Source organism: Silurus meridionalis, chromosome 8 (genome assembly GCF_014805685.1).
Source record: "Silurus meridionalis isolate SWU-2019-XX chromosome 8, ASM1480568v1, whole genome shotgun sequence".
Taxonomy (NCBI): Eukaryota; Metazoa; Chordata; class Actinopteri; order Siluriformes; family Siluridae; genus Silurus; species Silurus meridionalis.
The window spans coordinates 13,256,403-13,281,288 of NC_060891.1; the positions used below are offsets into that span (position 1 = coordinate 13,256,403).

Sequence of the window (24,886 nt, forward strand, 5' to 3'; positions counted from 1 at the left end):
AATGTGTCTGCCAAATGCTGTAAATGTACAATGTCAGGAATTACCATTGAGATGCACTGTTGCCATTTATATCTAGAATTGTACACAAATATTTCACTATAAATAATCCTTGACAAGCATTATGACTTTGTATCATTCCACCCACCATATTCTTTATTGAGGACACAAGGTCACAGCATACCTACTGGGCATTCAAAAAATGCATTTGGGTTCCCTGTGGAGGTTCAAAAAAATCTCTTTAATAAAACACACAAAGAACTAGACTACATCAAAACCAAACAGAATGCTGCTTTTTTATATGAACAGATAAACAGGAATGAAAGAGAATCTCTGGGAAAAACATAAAGAGAATGGAGGAAGCACTAGAATCACCACCACCTGCTTAAGAGGGTCATGCATCTACCACAAAACCACCTTCATCCATTTTCCTCACTGCCACACTAGTGCAATTCTGTTCAGACTAACTTTATTGTGCCTGCACAACAGAAGCATGTATATCTGCCACCATTAAGCGCTCATTAGCTCTATCAGTATCTTGCTTAGTAGAGAAGTGTTTTATTAGCCGGGAGGGAGCTTGGGTTTTGTTTAGTAAAGACCACTCTACACCGCCATTAGTGAAGGAATGAAGCCTTAAACATCAAAAGAAAGAATCTGACTAAATGAAGAGACATATACAATTTCATGACAACCCAAGGGCATACAAGATGATTCATCAAATATAAACAGAATCAGTATAAATGTTTCAATTTCAAGAAATGTTATTAGCAGATCACCATCTTGTAACTGACAGCTGCTTGTGAGGTGATTATTGGATTTGACCGAGAGACTGACAGAGTGTGTTTTCTTTCCCAACATAAAGCCTGTCAGTAGAATATACTTAAAGATGAGGTAAACGGATCCACATAATAAAAGAAATACAGATCAGATTAAAAAGATTATATAACATGACTACAATACAACCATGGGACCAGCGGCCATGTAGAGATGCCGATTGTGAAGGGAACACTCTCTGATGCACTGATAGTCTTGCATATCTTTCATAGTGGCAGTGTAGCCTGCAGGTAAAGCTACAGCTTCATCTCATCAGGTTAACACTGTCATTCGAGCGACGGCTGAGCTACTGCCTGCATGACAAGCCAAAGAGAATGTGTGTGTAAGAAAGAAAAGAGAAGTAAAAAAAAAAAAAAAAAGCTGAAGGAAGGATGAAATATGAAAAGCGTAAACCGTGCTGAGAGGTGAAAGCTTAGGGAAGTGCAGAAGAAAATAGAAATGGACAGATGAAACACAGGAGTGAAAGTGAAAAAGAAAAAAAAAAGACAAAAAAATAGCAACAAAGTAAGGTGAACAAGTGAGGCAGAGAGAGAGTGCTAATCGCTGATCCGTAGCCAGGAAGGTTGAGAATCGATGTGGTTTGGGCTCACAGTGAGACATGAATAAGGCGACTCCATTCTCATTTCTGTGTTTTGGAGATCTGCATGTGGAGAAATGCTCAAACATACACTGCATTATTTGAATATTTATTTGCTTTGATTCGCAGCAGCCGTAGCAAACACAAACTCATTTTAATCCTCTGATTCAAGATACCAGTGTGTTTGTGTGTACTGTATGTGTTTTGGTGTTTGTGTGTGTGTGTGTGTGTGTGTGTGTGTGTGTGTGTGTGTGTGTGTGTGTGTGTGTGTAAAAGCAGGCTGTAACTTTGTGTGTGTGAGAGAGAGAGAGCTGTCTAACTAATTAAAGGCTAGCGTACAAACGACAAGGAATTAAAAGTTGCTCTGTCTGCCCAGAATGCTAGTAGCATACAGCCCTGGTGTGATAAAGTTCACTCAATCTCTAGAGAATCACACATCTCTCGGGCTAAAAGTATTGAGCTAGCTGCTGATTCTGGCTGGTGAGCTAAAATTAGAGAGAAGAAAACCCTGCCAAAAAAATAAAAGCTTATTCCAGCTAGGTCAAGCTAGTAAAACCTGACTAACCTCTGCTAATGCTACATTATATGGAGAGAAATATGTGGACAGTTTGAAACATCCCATTTCAGAAACCACTGAGTGATATTGAGTTGTTTCTCTTTGGCTGTTATAACATCCTCTAACCTTCTGAAAAGACTTTGCTCTAGATTTTTGAGCATGGCTCTGGGGATTTGTGACCATTCACTACAAGAGCACGAGATTAAGCACTGATATCCAGCAAGGTGTTCAGCGGGGTTGAGGTCAGGGATTTGTGCAGACCACTCGAGCTCTTTCACCCAATGCTGGTAACTTTTTTAAGATGGCTTTGTGCACGGGGGCATGGTTATGCTGGGACAGGTTTTTGTCTTTTAGTTTCAGTGACAGGAAAATTTTATACTACAATTTTTGAATTGAACTGAATTTAATTTTGAGGTCAATCCACAATTACAGCAACACAATTTTTTCAGTATAGTTTTTTTTTAACAGTCTAATGAACCGTATAAAATTTCCACTGTCGATCTGCTACTTTGACTGAATATGCTATTAACACGTTGCACAAGCCTACAAAGTTGCTTGGGAGCTCTATATTTTGTCAGCTTTTTTTCTCTCATGCCTCAATTTTTAACCAAAAAGCTTTAAACTAATACAATTTGTCATTTGGTTCAGACACAGTGTAAAAAATAACCCCCCACCCCCAGAACATAAATGGAAACAAGCGGCCTGTCAAACCAAGCGCCCCGCACCTTCCCACTTCACCAGTCTGCCATCTTTGTCTGATTTGAAGCCAGGAAGAACCCTGGTGTTTGTGGGTGCATGGTACAAATGAGATTCTTGCACCCACATGCTGACTCTCAGCCTGACAAATAAACATGAGCACAATAACACAGCCAGAGAATGAGCTCATGAAGAAGCAACCCTTGCTTCAGAACGCAGCATGAGTGATCCACCCCTGAGCTGTTATACACAGTTACACACGCTGAAGCACTTCTGTTGTTCGTCGTAGAGACGTGTTATTGCCTATTTTCAGTTTTTCCCTCGCTGTGTGCCTTTTGCAAATAATGGAACATTTGCTATGAACAGGAAATCCATGCCAAGTTGCCAGGGCCATACATCAACTTATTTCTGTCAATAACCTAGGGAAAAAAGAGAAAGAAAACAATCGAGCAAAATCAGAGAGAGTTATGGTTCAACAATTCTGCTGAGCTAAAAACCGCATGCAGGTTGGAGGATTTCTGACAGCTTTGTAAAGGGAGGAATTGAAGACAATATAAACTACATGGTCCCAAATGTCTCTCAGTATGGAGGAAATGAACACTTTATTAACAACACATCCGCAATATGGATGGCGTCATGTCTCCCGTGTAAAGAGGTGGTCAGTATGCGAAATTTCTTTGGAGACCTCCCACGAATATAGACAACAAGCAGATATGACTTATCACACGCCAATATTAAAATAAACCGCTATTCTTGAATGCAGCGCCAACGCAAGCCATGCAGGTTCTCTTTTAATGTTGTTTTTATATTCTTATAAGTCTGTGATATATAAAAAAAATAAAGCATGCAACACTCCTGTAATCCTCCATCTTGTATTTTCTGAAGAGTTCACGTCGTGCCATATCGGTTTTTAATCGGTCACACGTCTTGCACGTTATGCAGGTAATTTCTTCGCATTGAGTCTCCATTTCGAGGTCTCCAGCCTTTGCTTGTTAATGAACAGAAATCTATAGAATGAAAAGTGTAGTTAGACCACCCCTTTATGCCTGTAAGTTAAACGTGCTTATTTAAATGCTTTGTGCTGTTATTTTTCTGGTACACCATCTTTTGTTGAAGGCAAGTATTAAAGGCTATTAGGAAAAAATACAATTTATTCATATTTTCCCTTATGCATGGAGACATTTGGGACAACAGCACCTAACAGTCTGTCAACCTCTATCTGCCCTCACCATTTGTAACATGAACTTTCATTGTCTTTCATGCTTCGGCTTTATTTACTGTGTGTGTGTGTGAGTGTGTGTGTGTGTGTGTGTGTGTGTGTGTGTGTGTGTGTGTGTGTGTGTGTGTGTGTGTGTGTGAAAGGGTGGGGCTCATCAGGAGTCAGAAGGATTAGAGTGCTGCTGTCTTATTAAAAACCCTCAGTTTCAGGGGGAAAAGTGCCATGTGCCAGTCTTCACCTATAGCAAAAACGAATGCTGGATTAGTCCGGATGTGCAGTGAGTAATTTCATCATCAAGCCAAAAACCATCTTTCACCAAGTTCTCAAAGTTCCTCTCGTCAGAGAACAGATTAAAAAAACCTGCCGTATTTCCTCACGAAAAGAAAAAAAAAATTTAGATTTGATTTTTACACTCCCTGAAACACAGCAGAGAGAAACAATTTGACACCGAACGCCAGAGATAATGTGCTTCATCGTTTTGTCTATTTTAGATTTCACTGTGCATCACAGCTTGTCTTTATATACACCGCAGATATTCCTGGCCTTTGCTGCTTTAAACGTGCACTTATTCATCTATCACAACTGGAGGGTCAGCGCAACACCTACAAGGCGATGGAAATCTCAGCATTATAGATGTTGTTTGGTTTTCAGCCCGAATAAACTTGGCTGCATGATGAATGACTGAAGATGAAAACACAAGGTGCAGTGATTTTGTCACTAAAAACTGTAAACACATCCTTCTCCACTGGGTTTCTCATAAATGCTCTTTCAGGGCTATTTTGCCCACTTTTTTGTCTCTCTCTTTTGCTCTCTCTGTTTCTTTTTCATTGTATCTCGCCATGGGGTCGTTAGATAGATTAGGATTAGAGCTCTCCCAGCGGAAACGCTGTTACCGGGGCCCGTTTGAACATCTCTCCTGCTGCTGAGCCTTGGAAAAAGTGGCCATTCTCACACACCTACGCATCCCTCTGTCAGACAGACAGACAAACAAGGAGGTAGGGAGGGAGGGGAAAAAGGAAAAGCAGGAAAGGAGGAATTCTTTCTGAGTGACTCGGTCCTCAGCTATGCACTCCACCCACGCAGGCTGAAAATGGCTAGATTTTGAGTGTTTAGGCCAGGCTAACACCCACCTACTCTCGCTGTCTCATATCCTCCTAACCAGCCTGTGTGCGTATCGGGTAAGCTTTGAGGACAAGCCTTCCAGAAGGAAAAAAAAAACTGAAAGAACGTGAGGTTGAGAGAGGGAGAAAGGGAGAGGGGTAGCCGTCTCAGCCGAAATGAGCTGGTGTACGATGAGTGCTTCAGATGGAATGGCAAATGAAAGTGCTCGTCCAAGCGAACGAAATAAATAACAAGGATGTGGTCCAGATGAAATTGCCACCCAGTGTGGAGAAATGACTTGAAAGATTAGTGTGTTTCTAACATGAAAAACAGGCTGGGGCGATGAGAGGAAACGAAAAAGAAGCTCAGGCATAATGACTTCATCTCCATGCTCCATGCTTCCCTAAGGAAGGCCCATAAACGAAATATGAATAATGACTCGGCTTGCGCTTAATTTTTACTTCGAGAGGAAAATTTCAGTTTCATGCCGGAAGTTGACATTTAATCCTTGTCGTGGCGTTGCGTTTTTTTCCTAGCGATACTGCAAAATAAAAATAGCTACGAACGTCGAACTGATGTGATGAGGTTCATTAAAAAAACTGCTGTCTTAGACATCTTTATCCCCGGATAATTAGCGAAGAATACGTGTAGCGCGATTCAATAATGCATTTGATGAGGCATTTGGCTACTTCAAATGCTGTTTAGAGTTTTGATGATTATCACAAAACACTGAATGCAAGTATTTAAAGATGTGTTGTGACGTGAGCCTGCAAAATTCCAATCTGCCACTAATCTTGAACAATCTGTCCTTGTGCACTTTCTCTCTTTCGCAGCCTTGGGCTCTCCTCCCTCACGCTCTGTCCGTTTTTCAGGCTGTCCTTGAGGCACTGGAGGAGCACGACATTCCACTGTAAAGTTGCGCTTCCTGCATTCCTGCCATAGCATAGTCATTCAGGCAGAACCCCACACAGCATGGGTCCGCAAATTATTTCCCAACATGTGTTCTACAGGGTTATTAATAAGCATGTCAGTAGAGAGTTGTATGCAGGACATCCATGGGGGAGGTTGTAAAAGGCCTTAAAAGGTCTTACATGGAACGGAAACAAACATGATCTAAACAGACTGTGTGTGTGTGTCTGTGTGTGTGTGTATGTGATGGTCCAAACTCTCTGGCAATAAGTAGACAAATGAGGTTAATCCATGAGCTTTGCCCTGTGAAGCTTATAATGTCATACAACACATGAGCGTATTTCATCGAAACAAATTTGTGTGTAATTCTGTCATAGTGTGACCATAGTTGATTGTTAGATTTTGTCTCTCCACAGGTCAGGAAATACAAATGTAACAGCTGCCCTTCTTTACAACATCATTACATCAGCACCGAGACTTGTGAGTCAGAATATCCAGAATGTTTTTTTTTTGCTCATTTTATTATGCTCATACATTGGTCCTGCAGGTCAGTTAAAAAGGTGTGTGGAACTTGCTTTGGGAACGCCAAAAACTCCCAGCATCCACATGAACAGCAGCTGCAAACGAGGCATGGCCTCAAGCGCTGCCTGGAAAATGCTAAGTACAGCAGTGAGTTATTACATCCTATTCAGAGAGATCTTTACTGCTGACATTATTAAAATCTGGAATCTATGGAAAAGCCTGAATTTCTTATTCATTCATCAAAAGCTTTGGCGAGTTGGCCACTATATACATTATATATATATATATATATATATATATATATATATATATATATATATATATATATATATACAACCCCCCCGTGCCCCCCCACCCACCGTCAACTGATCACCCGTTACCAAATCTTTCATCAGCATTGTCGCATTCATCCACATACATACAGCACTCACACACACACACACACACACACACACACACACACACACACACACACACACACACACACACTATACATTCAACAATCAACCTTGCTGCATAAAAAAATAACACACTGCTCACTGCAGGAATTAATCATATGAATAAAAACGCAGCAGAAGGCTTGACGGAGATTGAACATCTGATTGCCAGCATATTACCTGCCCAACAATACAACAGAAAAAGTCTCTTCCTCTCATCTTGTCTTGTTCTTTTTGTCCTTGTCTCTTTCTCTCTAGTTTGACATTTCTAATATCAGGCTTTCTAATTTAATTAGTTTAGAAAAAAAACACGCATAAATGTCTCTCCTCACTTCAACACAAACTGCTTCAGCAATTCTAATCTATTAAATACAACTTTTCCAACACATCAAATTCCGTCACTGAACATCAAATCGATATTCAGTACCTTCCGACGGTTGGGTTGTTTACTAGTGTTTTGCTATCTGTGATCTTCAGGCTTTATTAACCCCCTTAAACACCCAGGAGTTTTTTGTGAGTTCAGGCCTACATTTATCTCAGTCATGATGAAATACATTTCCTGATAGTTACACTGGAGTGACTGAATAATTCATAGTAGATATTGAGTACTGTGCTTTGAAATGAATAACTGAATAATAAGTTGGGAGTTGAAAGGGTTAAAGGTTTTATGGGTTCCATACTTAGTGATGACTCAAAATACCTCTAGGTGATATATGATCAGCTAACTTGGTCTGAACGGAGCTTTTTAGAATTACTGGCAAGGGGGAAAAAACACACACACAAAGTTCTTACATACCTGTGTAATATTTAATGCTCTGCTACACCTAAATCAAACCTAAAAAAGCAGAATGGACTATTTTGTTCCAACTCCCCCATCTCCACAGTGCCCTCCAGCAATTCTGATAGATCCATGCTGTACCCTTTGTGTATGCCAGAGAATTCACCAGGTTGCAGTGAATCAGTCATAGCCATTAGACAGATGTAAGAGGATATCACTTCAAAAAGCCCTACAGTTGTGGTGAGACCATTCATGAGACAAGCACGTAACCTCGCCCCTGAGAGTATTCAATACCTCATCGTTAAGGTGATAACATTTTGTGGTCGTGTCTGAGCAACAGCAATATCTGCTGCGCTATGAACCCGATCGCAAGTCTCACAGAAACTTGCTCGCAGCGATCTTGAACAAAATACCAGATGCGAGAGTTAATAAGTATATATATCTTCATAAACCATTAATCTGTGGTATTCAAATGCGCATTGCACACTTTTATTAATCTCTTCTCACAGTATCTCTCTTTTCATGACAAGCTGTGTCACAAAGCCTTAAAATCCCATCTCAGCACACTCAGGGTGTGGGATCAGGAAATGATTTATCCAAAAGAATGTTAGTGAACGACAGATAACTGCATCTGACCAGCCCACTGGCTTTCATAAGGTTGTGGATCTAACAGTGGAAGCTCTCTCCTCTTTGTCACGACTCAATGATCTCAAAGTCCGCTGTATTCACAGTAGTGCTCGATGTTACACACAAAACCTTAATACTTGCCAAAGTCTGTATTTAGCAATTGAACCAACTCTCGGACCTATCAAAGTTTATTAAATATGGCTTTTAATCATTTCAGAATAAGTATGTCTTTTTTATTTTTTTTTATTTACATTTAACCAAATCTATCACGTGTTTCCCTGAAGACTCCACAAAGGTAAATTCTGATAAGTACAATGTCTTTAGTACACCATTTAACAAATGAAAAGCAGATAGTTGAATTTACAGTTCATACGTCATCCCATTTGCTCTGCAACTCACTTCCATGAATCTTAAATAGGGGTCTGAAGTCTTACACTGGAACATGAGCAGAGGCTTTTTAATTTCGAACCGTACGTGTGAATTTAACATTTTAGTGCGATGCCTTGACTGTGGTTTAACATGCATTAAGCTTGAGTGCTGCTTCACTGAGAAATGTCCAAGAAGAAAAATGATACTGCCATCAAATGACACGAGCGCAGAAACTGATCATTAGTGTACAGCGTGTTGAGGAGTAATACATACACGTACAGAGGAATAGATTGGATGAGGGTTGCTCTTAGATGGTCCTTTTTTCCTCTCTTTAACTGCCTTATTTTCTCTCACAGAATTACAATAATATAAAAATGTTGTGACCAATAACATGTAATTGCTGCAATTTTCGATTATTGCCAGAGTCACTGAGAGACAAAGACAGGAAGAGGTTTTTTACAAAGCATATCTGTACATATATTCAATATAAAACAGGCCCATGCACATTTGAACACATGCGTATTGTGCACACTATGGTAGCACAGCTGATCGACTGCATCATCTCCAGTAATTTTTAGTATTCAAATCTGCAGCAGCTTCCTTTTGTCAAAAGCATTTTTGTCAAGAGCAAATCGGTCACTCGTGACGACAGAGCGCACCGCGTGTGGGAATTCTTTTTTGCTTCTGCCAGTGGCCACATTCTTCTTTAATGTCCTATATTCTGCAAATGTTCTTCCTGTTTACAGGAATCCCTCTCTAAAGTCAAGCATATCAAATAAAGGTAGGCAGATGTTGTACCAAGTCAGAGGCTTTATTTGTGTTAGCAGATGTGTCTGGGAAGGCAGAAACCTCACTAGTGTTTAAGATTTTCAAGAGACTTTTATCCGTTTAACTTAGTGTGCATTATAAACAGGGGTTTTCCCAAAGGGTACATCTTATCTGGAGCCAATTGGCAAGTTTCTGCAACCACCTGAGCTGATGGGAAGTTGTGTGGGATGACTGCAGCCAGCTGTTTCATTAACATGAGCATGATGATCATGTCGTATCAGGTATTAATGATGCGTGTAGGAGTGTGGTTCTTGGAGTGGTGGAACTTTCCTCTTGTTGGTGAACAGAATCACTAAACAAAACAGAGCAGGGGATCACCTGAAGTGGAGGACTGAGACTCATGTAGGTTCATAAAAGATGTTTAACCAAATGAAGAGCATCAAACCAACCTGAAAGCACAAGACCCTTGGTATTCAAGCAATGCCCGTTCGTGTTGGCTTACCATATTCAACTACTCAGGCTTAATCTAACCTGGCTAATCCCTTTTTGCACTTCCACTATCCTTGTACAGAAAATGTATTGCATAATAATTGCACATCTGCTATCAGTTTATGGCAGGTCCAGTCTAGCTTTATTTTAGGCAAAACACTACTTGCTGAACCATCCCAATACATTATCACCATTTCCCAATTATTGTGCACCATCATACCAGTATAATCTCAGTATAATCCCAGTCTGAGCTACCATTTGCACTTCCAGTTCCCATCACAGAAGCTCTTAACCTTCACTACCACATTCCTCCATTCAAATGAATAAACCAAGCAAACGACTGCACAAAGGGCTGCATTTTTTCCTCCTTTATTTTTTTTTTTTATTTTTATTTTTTTTCGCTTTTAGAGTTGGTGTTGCAGATGGGCAGGTGATGGATGCAGGCATGTGGAGCAGCACAAAGATACCATGCAACCACCAAAACCCACTGGTCTTAGCATGCAGAGATCAAAGAACAGCAACATGAGAGAGAGCTGAAGCTTACAAAAAGATAAGCACCATTATAGCAGATCTATCTATTACAAATCTTTACACAGCCACCCCCCAACTTGAAACCACTAACTCTCACCCCAACCCCCACCAACTAGTTTCTTCAGAGTTAGGGTCTTCTAAAATGGTGTGTGTGATGCCCAGTGGTGTGAGATGGTGAAAGTCTACTTGCCTCTGAACCGTGCTCATATTCTTGCATAAACTTAGTTACAATAAGTACTTAAAAAAAAACACTTAAAAGGGTCAAGAATTAAATGAGTAAGTAAGGCAGCTTGGGGTCTTTGTAATTATTCTAATATGGTTATGCAATAAAATTTGAAGAGTAAGTTGAACCACTCATTGTCCATTTTCGTTCTCAACTTGAACAATTCCAGGTAACATAAAAGAACATAAAATTACCATTTGACCCTTTTAATAAATTTCCCCATTTTATGTGGATGAATGAAAAACAAAATAGTGGACTTTTGCCTTGCCATAAAAGAACAATGTTTAAGCATAAGATGGAAGAGAATTTGTATAAAAAATCACAGGAAATTCACAGCCAAATGTCTCTCTTGGCTGTTTAGTTTTCTTCTGTTAACATAAGCCTAATATGAATGACTTGATTCAGCAGTTTCTGTCTCGACTTCATGGTGTAAAACTCTTAATAGACAGAACAATCTATTCATTGCCATCTGGCATTTTCTGCTTGTATGTCTGTCAATCTTGGTAAGTCAATATTGCTCAGCTTTTTGATCATCACTTCATCAAACAATACATACAGCTGTCCTGAAATACAGAACAAAAAAAGAGGCAAGCACAGCTTCGCTTAGGGTATAGATCTGGAAGGTGCAGTGGAGCATTAGGGCTTTGAGATGAGAATGCTTCAGTCCCTGGAAGGAACTTAAATTCACTGTGCCGGTCAATCACTTCCTTGCTGGGTTCTGTTAGCCGAGCACACATTCTTATGTAATAATAGGATGGATTTTCGTCAGTGAAGTGGATCACTTTCCACTCTCTTTTCCCCATCTCCAATCTCCCAATATTTTTGACCCAGTACTTGGCCTTGCTGCTATTCATCTTAAGGTACAAATATCTGAGCTCTCAAGACAAGAAACAAGAGGCCTGCTTGAATTCTATAAGAATAGTGTTTTTGTCTGTGTCATCGTCTAACAAATCGAAAAAGAAACAGAGAAAGTGCAGCTATAAAATAAGAAAGCACAAGACTAAGAGAAGGAAAGAGCAAACAAGATGAAAGCATGAGAGCGGAGGGAGGAAGGGAGGGAGGGAGAGAGAGAGAGAAAGATGAAGCTAGCTTTGAAAAAGAAAAGACTGGATAGAAGGAGCTCTGCTATGCCAAACATTCCAGACGATAAGTCCAAACACGCTCTCCTAGCGAAAACTGCGACAAATATTCAGTTACGTAAGGCATGTAACCATTAGCCATCAACAAGATTGCGTTTCTGCAAAAACCTGGGGAAGAAAAATTATTATGATCGCCATGCGTTGAGACACGCTACACATGTAACACTGAAGCTCATAAAGTCTCCCACTCCTCTAACTCTTTCAGGAATGAAAAAAAATTTTTTGAATTCAAATATAAGTATACTTTCAGATACAGTTTATTTCAGCAGACACTTGTAACACTGTACCCAAATTTCCACCCAAGCGATGTCATATGCAAATGTATGAGCTGTAGTCAATTTGCACCTTCACTGAAACTTCACTTCCTGTCTCAGAATCAGAGGATCTGTGTGTTCTTCTAAAACATCTTACTTCCTCCTCGCATGAATAAACATTCATGAACAAACGCATACACACACTTATGTTTGTCTCTTGTTCTCTTCCTGAAAAGAAATTTTGTTATGATGAAACAAGCATCCTTCCTCTCTCACAACCCTCACTTGTTGCACGACTGCCAGTCAAAATACTACATGACCCTCCGGGGTCCTCTACAGTTAACGGACAATAAGCTCTTGTTTTTGCACATTTCTTCTTCTCATTTTTTTTCTCTTTTAGTGTTGTTGGCCTTAAAGCTTTTTGGAGAACAAAAATGCTTCAGCATTGGTTTTCAAACCCCAGCAATTGCTGATGCTCACGTTTATGCTTGATGAAAGCATGAATGTTCTTTCATCAAAACAAATGCAAGGAGCATTTACTTACCAAGTAAACATAGTAAGCTAGCCTTCCCACCACTCTGGTGGGTTGATAGAAGATGAGTTGCTGATAGCACTTGACAGTAGCAGTTCACAGTTTTCCTATTCCTTCATTAATTTGGCTTAGGAGAGGTCACCACAAAAAAAGAAAGAATATAAGAGAAAAAGGCAAAGTCAACCTAGTGAAAGTATTGTCAATGTTAAATGCCAGCTCCAGTATGAGGTGTAGCTAAATGGGATCGACAAGGTAAGAGTGAATCACAGAGACTCTTTTGCTTTTTCTTTGTAGACAGCGAGACATCTGATTTTTTGCAAGTGACAAAACAATAATGGCCAACAAATAGTATACAAACCTCTAATCTCTTCTGCAGAGTGAGTCATGCAGAGAACCCATTTGTGCATAAAAAGCAGAATCAATGATGTCAGTCATAGAAAACATTTCCTGTAGTCATGACAGTTTCTTTTAGGGATGTTGTACCCTTTATATTGACACTTAGTGTTCACATATGCAAGTGAGAACATAGCAAGCACACTTGGGTACAGATCAAAGCAAGCAAACTCTTGAGCAGGTCGACTGCAGTGAAGAAGAAGAAGAAGAAGAAGAAGAAGAAGAAGAAGAAGAAGAAGCTGAATGACCTGGCTGCAGGATTTAAGACGAAAATCTTGTGTTGTGAACCATAACATAAAAAGAAACAAGTCTCCTCCATGCAAGTTCCCTCCAGTGTGCTAAAGTGCATTATCCTGCTAAAAAAGGCCACCGCTTTAAGGAAACGTCATCGCCATGGAGGGGTTTACTTAGTCTGCAATGGTGAAATATTTCAGAGTAACATCCACATGCTTGACCCAAGGTCTCCAAGCAGAACATATGCCCAGAGCATCATAGTTCCTCTGCCAGCTTATGCATCCACCTTCTTCACTGGTCCAGTCCTAATGCTCACATACCCATTGAAGGTGCTTTCAGGCAGTGAACATGGTTTCTGACTTGTCTGTGGCCACACAGCCCCATACACAACAAGCTGCAATTCACTGTGTGCTTTGTCACCTTTCTATCATTCACTTTTTCAGCAATTTGTGCTACTATTCTGTGGCATTGGACACAATGTCTTCACTTTCCACACATGTGAATGAGCCTTGTGCGCCTATGACACTGTTGCTCGGTTCACCTTAACCAGGAATGTCCCTTCTCTTTCTCCGATGCTTATGCCTTCACATTTTTTCCTGCCTCCAAAACACTGAAATTTGATTGTTCTTTTGCTGCCTAATGTATCCCACTGCTTGTCAGATGCCATTGTAATTACTTAATCAATGTTATTATTATTATATTATAATGTTTCCCATTTTTATTACTTTTTTTTATTTTGGTACACTATTAGTTTCTTTGTTAGATTTTTTTTTCCATTTTATTAATGTTGTTTACTAGTTGTTTACATAATTAACTAATTGTTTATGTATTGCTCACTCAATGTCCTTTTTTTTTGCTGATTTCTGCATGCACGTCCCTTTTTCCATTGACCGATTTAACCAATAAATGTAGAGTTTTAGGATTGTGCTTGCAGCTTTACAGGCACCCCAAGGCACCATTTTATTTCTTTTTGGTTCATTTATTTATGTACAGTGTGAAACTGAAAATTCAATTCTGGTTCGATTTCGACTCAAGAAATAGACTAATAGGCACTGTAAGAGCACCCTCAGTGCGGAGACAACTTAGAGGATGATTTCAAAAGGCAAACACTGAGATTCTTATAGACACTGAAAGTTAATCTTATATGCTATGACTTGTCGTACAGCAAAGTACAAAGTCCACTGATCCGAATACTAAAACATTCTCATATTCATACAGAAAGCTCTGATTAAATGCTGTGCAAACAGCAATGCAATTAAGAAACAAACACAGAGGGCAGGACCATTTTCATAAAAGCTTTTCTATTATCTTTTAACACACAAAAGACTGACACGCTTAGGACAAAAGACTGACACCCTCCAGTGTTCCCGAGAGTGATTCATCTTTATCAGTGCACTGTACCACACCTACAGTCATCTTCTACACCCTCACCAAGGAATTCCTGAATGTCAAATATCTGCCTAGCAAACAAACAAAACACCTCCTCTTCCCCCCAAAAATATATAAGCACACTTGTCGTTTCATGTTTCCAATCATTTTGGTCAAAATGTCTCCACTTCTTGGTAATCTCTGGACAGAAAGTAGAAGCTGAGGGGAAACAAGCTTATCATTCATCTCAGTAGCAATCACAGAGAAGAAGGAAAGCGAATAAAAGAAAGTGACAAAATGACTTTCTGTAAAGGAGGCAATTGTCAAGGCAATCACGGGTTTAAATGTCAACCTTTTGACTGCTTTTTAAAGTAAACTCTGCCTATTTTTCTGTATCAAGGTGTACCCTATAGCCATCCTCTGCTAAACATTAGCTGTTGTGTAGCACTGTGGCTGCTATGACAGTTAGGCTGAATTTAGCATCTAGAACATATATCAGCTTGTGTACAAAAGGATCATTTTAGTAAACATCTGTGCCAAATGCCCTTCAGATATCTGATCCAAAACGTGAGGATATACACAGAGAAGATAAAATTGAGCAATAAAAGTGAATGCTACTGTAGTAGTTCTCTGGCCATGACACTACTCAGAAACATAGTAATAATGTAAGTACAAAAAGAACTGTGATGTTCCACATAACTTGGGCAAAGATGCAAAGAATTGGCTTTGTTACTGGGGAAATTTGAACAGTTTAAGAGCTTTCATATTAGTATAGTAAAAATGGTATGAGGACATCCCTAGAAGATACAGCATGATAAGCAAGATGGCTGCTGCACTATACTGCATTAATGTGGTACATTAATTAGGCATTTTCAAAAAAAATAATAAAAATAAATAACATGCACATTGTGCAAGGTCAGTATGTGAAGCAATGCAGTTTGCAGTTTATCTCATTGGTAGGACATAAGAAATATTTTCTCCACTTTGAAACACAATGTGAACAACTGGTATATCTGCTGCGTACTGTCAGAGGTGGAGAATAACCCAGGATTTAGTCTGTAGCTAGCTCACACCCTCATAGTACTCAGAGGTCAATACTTGGCTATTGGCAGCTCTCCCAGTGTGGAAGTCTGGACACATTACTATTGATTTGATTGCCTTTGTTCCACATACAAAGGACAGAATGGCTTGGCTCAGAAGGACTGCACTTCGTGCGATGGTGCATTGAATGGCAAAAAATGTGCAACACTTCTGATGCTTCCTTAAAGCATCTCAGTTTTATGTAGGCTAATCTCAAACCCCAAAATCTCTCAATCCTACAGAGCAATTGAAATTCCGAGCACAAGTATCTTTACAGCAAAAAGGAAAACATCTTTAAAGCTTTTTCACAGACAACAGATTTTCAAACACAAAAATTCACCATTCAAAAAAGAGAAACAAGGTCAATCACCATGTTATAGAATAGTAACCTTTACCCTAAGCCTAGATAAAAAAAGGCAAAAAAAACATATACAGATTTTTATTTTTGATAGTGTATTATTTATTATAGATATGGCAGTTTTTACTTATGATTATTATGATAATACAACTTCAGTGGTTGGAGTTAAATATTCAACACAAATAAAAACTATACACAGACCCAAAGCAAGTGAATTAATCTGAATTTGTGACTAACTCTGACTGAAGTTCTACTAATAGACTGTAGTTCTTGGCCAAGTCTGCTACTAGCTATAGTGGAGGAATCAATGGTAATGTCACTAATGCTCTGCCTCGAGAGAATAGATTAAAATTCTACTATCGTCCCGAGCTTGCAGGGCAGAAAAGGTGAAGCATTATACTTGTCAAAAGTCTTGTGTATAGATTGATGTGAGGAGATTTTGGGGAGTTTTATGGAGCTGCAATGCCTCTTAATCTTTTCCTCCAGGAAAGAGGAGGTGGACCACACTCATGCTAAATAAATAGATGTCCCCAAACATTCCCATGCGCCAAAGACAGGGAGGAGAAAATAACGCATAACAGGAATGCCAAGGATCTGTTTACATAGCTTTCAATAACCACCAAGATTAATTACACTCAGCCCCCACAAATAATCAATTAATGTACACACCAATGGACAGCAATGGCATCTATGAACACTAATGAACCTTTAATTGTTTCTTCATTCCACAGTACTGCCTACATGTGTGGGAATGGTGCACAAAAAAAAAAAAAAAAAAGTTCAAACCTTTTAAAATGTGTACACAGGATGAAACAGTGAAATGACTCCCCTCCATACGCCAATGTTCTTCTTGAAAACAGGACATTGTTAAGCTGAACTGAAACATGTTGCTTTTGGCACGAGCCCCTGCGCTCTCCCTGCACACAACGGGCCTGCAATTAGCATGGCCAGCTACCTAGAACAAATATTCTCCACTGTATTCCTGCCATAGCGTCAGAGACACGGCTCTCTAACAGGAATGCTAGACATTTCCTTTAATGTGTTTTGGCCTAGCTGGGCCAGAGGAACCAAATTTCACGGCACAGCAGACTCCCAAAGAAACTTCCTGTCTCTTGCACTCTTCCTTTCACTGTCTCATAATACAGTAAGTATTCTTACTCGTGTCTCATGTCATTTCTAGTCTCTCACCTTTAATCTGCACATCCCCCTTTCACAGTCAGCAACTTAAAATACAGCTTTATTTCTCTTCCAGAAGCTGACAGACTTTCACTTAAATATCCCAAGGAAATATAGTGCTCATAACCACAGTCCTATCAGGTGCTGGTTTCTAAAAGTAGTTTCAATAGTTTACATGATTACACAAACCTCTGGTTTAGAAGACTAAACTGGGTCACTGAAAGACTACTGATTACCTCCATGTTAATTTTAAATACAGACCCTCTGGGACAGTTGCAGTGGTTCCCTTGTGTATTCTTGTTTCACCAAGTGTATTAACTCCAAGGACAGTTTTTCACTGGCAGCAACATGTTTTCTTATCACCATGGACCCAAAGACATTTATATCACAGTGAAACATTTTTGCCATAACATTTCTGCCTTGTCAAGTGAGAGGATTATTTTTAAACTGGTTAAGATGCATACAATCAGTCCAAAAATTCACATGAAAACAATATTCGCATATGCACATTCTGGAATCTCTATTGTGTCTCTACAGATTCTCTCATATTTTCTAACAAATCTTTTTGTACCTTTTTATCCTTTCTGACTCATTATGCCTTGGTTAAACTCACTGAAAATGCTGGAGATAAACTGGAGCAATTCAGATAGAGAATCCCGATCAGCATCTTCAAAGAAGTCGTACCATCCTCTGACAGGTCTAACCATGATTTACCACTCTGACATTTTTTCACACCTTGAGAAAAATCTAGTTAGCCATCAAAGGTCAGCATATTATTCCAGTTCCACTGAGGATTGATTTCCCTTAGTTTCCTAGTAGGAATGGTCCAGAGGAAAATGGTCATTAGCAACCCCCAAGAAAGGCGGGAAGCATCATTATCAGCATTCTTCTGCCCTTTCAGATGTCTGTTCCCCTTGTGGCTTTTTATAATTATTAAATGCTATATTTACTCCAAAGTTTATAGCATATTAAACACGGTACCACAAATGTTCACAAGCATCTCTGTTAAATGTTTTTCCATACAGAATTTTACAAAAATGGATTCGAATTCTTCCGCAAGATGAGGTTTCTAAATGACATAAGATGAATGACCTTTAATAAGAAACCATACATTCCAGCTGATTATATATTCTAGCTGAATCCACCTGTAGTATTTGAAAACCGTAGTAGTTTAAATGCAGATCTGTCTTCTTCCTCGCTTCTGCTGCCAGCAAACACAAAGAAAGGTGAACGTGGGAGTAGAAGATAGAGATTATATAGATTAATTATAGAGAAGATTCCAATTCTGCTTAACAGAAGTGATTGTTTAATGTATAATCAATAAACCCTTACTATGTCTTCAGACCCACAACAAAAAATTATGGGATGAGCTGATAGATCATGGCAGTAATGTTTTCTTTATGTAAATGATAACCACCAAGGACATGTCACTCCTGCAGAGCATAAATGTGTGTTAATGCTCAAGCATCACCATAGTGCTGCCCAAGGAGAATAAAGCAAGTCCAAATGCAAAACAGCAACCGAAACTAGACGCATTATCAGTAAACAATAGCGCACACACTTCCATACGACACAGTAGTCCAAGCTAGACATAACAACACATTAAACAAGTGACAATTGCACAACAATCCAAATCAGTCAAAACAAGATAACAACTACCTATTAAGATGAAACACCGCAGGGAAAGCTTAAAAAGAACCGCAGTCTGCAATATCGCTGCTGAAAATACACCTGCCACAATAAAACAAGGGCCATCAACCTTTGCCAACACCACTGTGATAACAAACATATATTTTGGAGTTTAATTGCAAGTGTGCTGCCAATTCAACTTGAACACACAGGGACACGAGGAGATTGCAGTGCATGTCCATCAGGAATTGCATTCTTCAACACACCATTTGCATTCTGATAGCTCTTATCAGTGTTGGGCAAGTAAAGCTGTTTGTTAATCACAGCAATTCTAAAGAAATGTACAAACATATAAACAAAAAAAAAGATAAGGAAAACATTCACTTTCTTCACCACACCCACACTAGGAAAAAAGCAGCATACCAAAATAAGATGAAAAAAACAATATTGGGCTACAAAAATTTCCAGGAAAATGTTATGCAGTGTTTGACAAGGAGCAGAAAGGTTCTTGCTTATTTTTTTTAAATAGTCAAACTAAACCTATTATCCTTATTCCTACATGAAATACAATCCAAAAGAATTTTATTTGACATGACTAAGCTTTAATTTCAATCACTATAAGTCCATACAGCGTTCTAAGTTCAGCATGGTATACTTATAATTTACTACAATGAAGTGATCTTGCTGCCACAGTAACCTGTTTGCAGCAGAACTAGTATATGTGCGACAGCATAGGAAAGGATGAATATTTCTGTCTGTTGCATTTGTTCAGTAGATCTGAGTCAGAAACCATATGGTTCAAATAGATGGCTGTTTACACTGCATTCACGTATCACTGACATGTCACATCTGCTGTAGATCCCAAGTTAGCTTGTAGAAAAACAGAACATGACATTTCCATCGCACTCAATCTAATACCTATGTATTAGAGCAGAATTCTGATTAATTTCCTAATGCCAAATGTAGACCATAGGTTAAGTCACTCTGTAAATTATATGCAGAGATTATTGCCTGTCTGAATAGGTTCTGAGCATTTGAGAATTAACAAGGAAGCCCATTTCAATTACCAAGTTAATCACAGACCATTTAGTTTGGCAGAAGTACATATTACAGTCAGAGATGGTGGACGTGCTTGTTGTAGTGCTGTTGTACCGGATCCCACAACACATAAACTTGAGATATACCTCAATGAGTACTGAACAGATCCAAGATTATGAAGTGTTTATCTGTGCGGAGAAACCGGCATATTCAAACGAACGCTTCCATCATTAAACTTTTACCCTGTAGAATCCTAAAAGCTATGTTAGAAAAAAGCCACGCATGGATGAGTTTCTGCATGACCGAGTAGAAGACAGTGATTTTTACCTTCGATCTTCTTCAGGGCTGTCTGACAAGCCTCCTCACTGGCGAACTCAAAAGGGTTGTTGCATGTTCGAACGCTGTCACATTCACACCTCCCGTCGATTATGTTACAGCCCGTAACCAGGTTCTCGTTGCACGGTTCAAATCCCAAGAGCTGGTCGTCATCCCAGTTTTCATCTGAATAAGGATCAAAGGGAAATAAATTTTTAGTAGAAGTAGAATGCATGCAGATTGATGCTCATGTCCAAATCAAATATTATCTACATTTCTTGCACAGTTAAAAAATGAACAGCACACTAGCTTTAGCTAGAAATAAAGTTAGTTTGTAGCATACATACACGTACAATGTTTAGTTAAGTTTTTGAAAGCTCCTATTTGGAACATTAAATAATATGCTGTCATTCCAATTCTGTAATAAGAATGACCTTTAACCTTGTAAATCTACAATCTCCCAGGCACATTAGGAAATGTTATTTACAGTGCAAATACATTTACTTGATATGCGCACTGGTGTTTTAGCTTGCTGTGTGCTCACTTTATCATTGTGTGTGTTTAGATGGGGGAGAACACAACTATATATATGCACATTGTACAAGTGCTTGTGCATGTATGGAGGTGTGTTAGTGGGTGTGTAATGTGTGCACTTCCTGCACTCTCTGCTGCTGTCTTATGCAGCTAGTAAACAAAGGTCCATAGATTCTATGGACCGTTCCATTCACCATGAAGGTCATTGAGTTGTCTACAGAAACTCCCCTTTCAAAGTAGCTAATATATAATAGTGGGAAAGAGTAAAGTGTGTTACTGCTTGACAACTATGCAATAATTCGGCTTGTGCATGATTTTTCCAGACAAAGCCACTATCAATCTTGCATTTGGCCAGGGTTGCATCATATATATATATATATATATATATATATATATATATATATATATATATATATATATATATATATATATGCCATGTGCTGGTCTTAAACTGGAGCCTGCATGATGGAGCAGTGCCTCACATCTCTGGGGTCCCTATGGTTCAATCATAATTTTGACAGCTCTGAATTGCTCCTGGGTGTGAATTAATGTGAGAATTTGTGTGCATAGTGTCCTGCAATGGAGTGTCAGCGTCACACCCAGTGTGTATGTATTCCCGCATACTTTGCGCCCACTGTTTTCTCACAATAGGCTCCACCACAACCCTGACCAGGATACAGTTGTTACAAAAGATGAATAATTGTAAAAAAAAAATAAAAAAATATATATATATATATATATATATATATATATATATATATATATATATATACAGTGAGGAAAATAAGTATTTGAACTGAAATTGTCATCGTAGGTGCATGTCCACTGTGAGAGACATAATCTAAAAAAAAAATCCAGAAATCACAATATATGGTTTTTAAACTATTTATTTGTATGATACAGTTGCAAATAAGTATTTGAACATCTGTCTATCAGCTAGAATTCTGACCCTCAAAGACCTGTTAGTCTGCCTTTAAAATGTCCAACTACACTACATTTATTATCCTAAATTAGATGCACCTGTTTGAGGTCGTTATCTGCATAAAGACACCTGTCCACCCCATACAATCAGTAAGAATCCAACTACTAACATGGCCAAGACCAAAGAGCTGTCCAAAGACACTAGAGACAAAATTGTACACCTCCACAAGGCTGAAAAGGGCTATGGGGAAATTGCCAAGCAGCTTGGTGAAAAAAGGTCCACTGTTGGAGCAATCATTAGAAAATGGAAGAAGCTAAACATGACTGTCAATCTCCCTCGGACTGGGGCTCCATGCAAGATCTCACCTCGTGGGGTCTCAATGATCCTAAGGAAGGTGAGAAATGAGCCCAGAACTACACTGGAGGAGCTGGTCAATGACCTAAAAAAGAGCTGGGACCACCGTTTCCAAGGTTACTGTTGGTAATACACTAAGACGTCATGGTTTGAAATCATGCATGGCACGGAAGGTTCCCCTGCTTAAACCAGCACATGTCCGGGCACGTCTTAAGTTTCCCAATGACCATTTGGATGATCCAGAGGAGTCATGGGAGAAAGTTATGTGGTCAGATGAGACCAGAATAGAACTTTTGGGTCATAATTCCACTAAACATGTTTGGAGGGAGAAGAATGATGAGTACCATCAAAAGAACACCATCCCTACTGTGAAGCATGGGGTGGTAGCATCATCTTTGGGGTGTTTTTCTGCACATGGGACAGGGCGACTGCACTGTATTGAGGAGAGGATGACCGGGGCCATTTATTGCGAGATTTTGGCGAACAACCTCCTTCCCTCAGTTAGAGCATTGAAGATGGGTCGAGGCTGGGTCTTCCAACATGACAATGACCCGAAGCACACAGCCAGGATAACCAAGGAGTGGCTCTGTAAGAAGCATATCAAGGTTCTGGCGTAGCCTAGCCAGTCTCCAGATCTAAACCCAATAGAGAATCTTTGGAGGGAGCTCAAACTCCGTGTTTCTCAGCGACAGGCCAGAAACCTGACTGATCTAGAGAAGATCTGTGTGGAGGAGTGGGCCAAAATCCCTCCTGCAGTGTGTGCAAACCTGGTGAAAAACTACAAATAAAGTTTGACCTCTGTAATTGCAAACAAAGGCTACTGTACCAAATATTAACATTGACTTTCTTAGGTGTTCAAATACTTATTTGCAGCTGTATCATACAAATAAATAGTTGAAAATCATATATTGTGATTTCTGGGTTTTTTTTTTTTTTTAGATTATGTCTCTCACAGTGGACATGCACCTACGATGACAATTTCAGACCCCTCTATGATTTCTAAGTGGGAGAACTTGCAAAATAGCATGGTGTTCAAATACTTAAAAAAATTTTCCTCACTGTATATATATATATATATATATATATATATATATATATATATATATATATATATATATACTAGCACCCCCTCCAAGTTGGTCTCATTAACCTCTTAAAGTATTTTCATAAGGATAAATAAGTGAATCAATTCCCTTTTGCATTAGCGACTGAATGTGTACATAGCTGCTGGTGATACGGTTCACAGAGGTAGCCCATTGATCCACTGGGATCAAAAAATTGTGGGTGTGATCACAGCTGCACAACACAATGCCTATAGTGTGTACACAGGATCTGTGTTTCCTCTAATATTAATGTGGGTTTGGAGTTCTACATACCGTATGTGAAATGAAAAATTAGGAAGACGTGAAAAATATTCCAAGTATGAACAGGTGCTATGAATTCTGGCACTCCAGGTAACACTCTGCATATGTTCCAGGGCATGTTGTGAGTCTGGACTGCCTGGAAGCAGCATCCACCTGTCTTCACGATGACCTTGAATAGATGCTGTCAACAGCCGACACTTCAATAACTAAGCCAGGCTCTCCAGACTAGCTGTGGGTCATATAGCAGGGTGAGGAAGTTCAAGCCGGTGCACTTCTGGCCAAACATGTCTGCTTCTAGCCTGGCATAGGGCTCATAGAGTAAGCACTCTCCTGGTGGTCTGAGCCACCCGCAGAGCCTTGGCTTGGCAACAGCACTTAGAGACATGTTACTGGGTTCCCTCGCATCTCTGATTCTTTCACATGAGCTGCTTTTGATGAACGGTGCCATTTCAAATCCCAGAGCCTCAGTACGTTCCAGAAGAAGTTGTACATAGCTGCCGAGATTAGATTTCTGTTCCAAGAGACCGGGGAGAGAACATCTTTTAAAAGCATGCTTGTGTTTTGACACCGTTCCTGAGCCAAGCAAGTTTAGGGAAACCTTATTCTGCAGTATTCACTGCGTTGTACAACAATTCCATCAATATGTTTAAGGATAAGGTCACAGTTTTAATGCCACCTACCCAACAAAAAAACAGGAAAACTTCTTTACTCAACTACTTCCTCACAAAAATAAATATTCTATAATTCTGCAATAAGTTATTTTTGTAAGTAATTTCAATTGCACTCAAATCTAAATTGCTTTCCATTAGCATGATATAAAAAGGTAAATAATGAGGAACTTATTTTTTACTTACATTTTTTATCTTATCTTTTTTGTTTTATTTAATATAGATCAGCCACTAAACATGCTGGCAGCTGAAGCAGCAACGTAAAAAGAATTATGCAGATAGCCTTCATAAACCAAAATGGGACTAAACATTATCTTCATTCAACTGTAATATATCCACTAAATTTGAAATATCAGCATAGTTAATGCACAAATGGAAGGCTTTTACAACAGTCTTCAAATTACAGTTCGGCCTGCAGTGGTGGCTCATTTTGCTGCTGTGCCCACAATGGCACCTGGTTGTTAACCAAGATAGAGACCTTCCTGAAGCACAAAGAGTTTGGTAATTTGCATCCATAGCACCTATTAATTAGTTCACTTTAAAAAGAATAGTCCTTCAAAACAGAGAAACCATAATATATAATAAACAATAGCAGGTGTCTATAAAAATGTAGAGGAATATTTCAGATAGTGATTGAGCTAAATTAAGCTTTGCACTTCTCCCTCAGACTTCTGGAAGTTGAGGGATTTTGAGTCAAGTGCAAACTGTTTTTTTTTTCTTCCTAAAAGCAGTATCCACCTATCCTTAATCACACAGGGAAGGCTTTTTGCCAAAGTCCCACTTCTCTCGCCTGGGGCTTTTTTTGGGAACGATGATCACCAAAACCCCTGCATCTTTCTCCTCCATCTCCTATACTGCTCTTTAGTGGAAGAGCAAAACTTCCAAAGAAAAAATA

General features: G+C 39.2%; 1 protein-coding gene across 2 annotated transcripts in view; it reads right to left on the bottom strand.

The window, feature by feature from the left end:
- crim1 (cysteine rich transmembrane BMP regulator 1 (chordin-like)) overlaps positions 1–24,886 on the bottom strand; it is an 82,253-nt gene that overhangs the window by 51,887 nt on the left and 5,480 nt on the right. For both annotated transcript variants that reach the window (XM_046855416.1, XM_046855417.1), the window contains exon 2: positions 20,162–20,335. In XM_046855416.1, the coding sequence (XP_046711372.1) occupies positions 20,162–20,335 (174 nt within the window). The remainder of the gene's footprint in view (positions 1–20,161; positions 20,336–24,886) is intronic.